The sequence below is a fragment of the Arachis ipaensis genome, chromosome B02, assembly GCF_000816755.2.
Source record: "Arachis ipaensis cultivar K30076 chromosome B02, Araip1.1, whole genome shotgun sequence".
NCBI lineage: Eukaryota > Viridiplantae > Streptophyta > Magnoliopsida > Fabales > Fabaceae > Arachis > Arachis ipaensis.
In genome coordinates this window covers 23,097,251-23,097,873 of record NC_029786.2, presented here as the reverse complement: position 1 = coordinate 23,097,873, position 623 = coordinate 23,097,251, and the positions used below count along the sequence as shown (strand labels likewise).

Sequence of the window (623 nt, the reverse complement as noted above, 5' to 3'; positions counted from 1 at the left end):
AAATATTAAAAATAAAATTAAGACATATTTCAAATTCTAAAGACTAAAACAATACTTTAAACTTTTAATTATCGAAAAGAAAAAGAAATAATATCTTTTGGAAGGCACATTATATTAGCACCTAAAACTTTTACTTACACAAAAAACATTATTATATCGTTCCACTTAATTTTAATTAGGTGAATAAAAGTTATGGCACTTAGTCAAGTCTCTTAAGAAAATAAAACAAAATAAATATGAAGTTAATGTATAAATCATTAAACAATGGTACATACGTTTGGGTGTCAATAATGATGTAGCTAAATGGCGTAGTCCCCTCCTTAGAAACCTAAAAGTAAATGATAATAAATTTGGTTAAAACATCACCAAAATATATTAACCAAAATTACTAGGGCAAACACATAAGAATAACCTTGCATTGGTTATGTGTGTAATGTTGGTTTAGTCTTCAAAATGTTTTTTACATTTTAGCTTTTAAAAAATTTAATTTATCACATAATTCAAATATTAAAATTTTATTTTCATTATTTCAAGAATTGACAGAACTTTGGACTAATTTAAAATGAATATTAATTATTCAATATATTAATTAAGTTTTATGTCATAACTCATAAATGATAAAT

At 22.5% G+C, this 623-nt stretch overlaps 1 protein-coding gene across 2 annotated transcripts in view; it reads right to left on the bottom strand.

Moving 5' to 3' along the window:
* LOC107625126 (ribokinase) overlaps positions 1–623 on the bottom strand; it is a 15,299-nt gene that overhangs the window by 12,250 nt on the left and 2,426 nt on the right. For both annotated transcript variants that reach the window (XM_021115678.1, XM_016327705.2), the window contains exon 5: positions 276–328. In XM_021115678.1, coding sequence (XP_020971337.1) covers positions 276–328 — 53 coding nt within the window. The remainder of the gene's footprint in view (positions 1–275; positions 329–623) is intronic.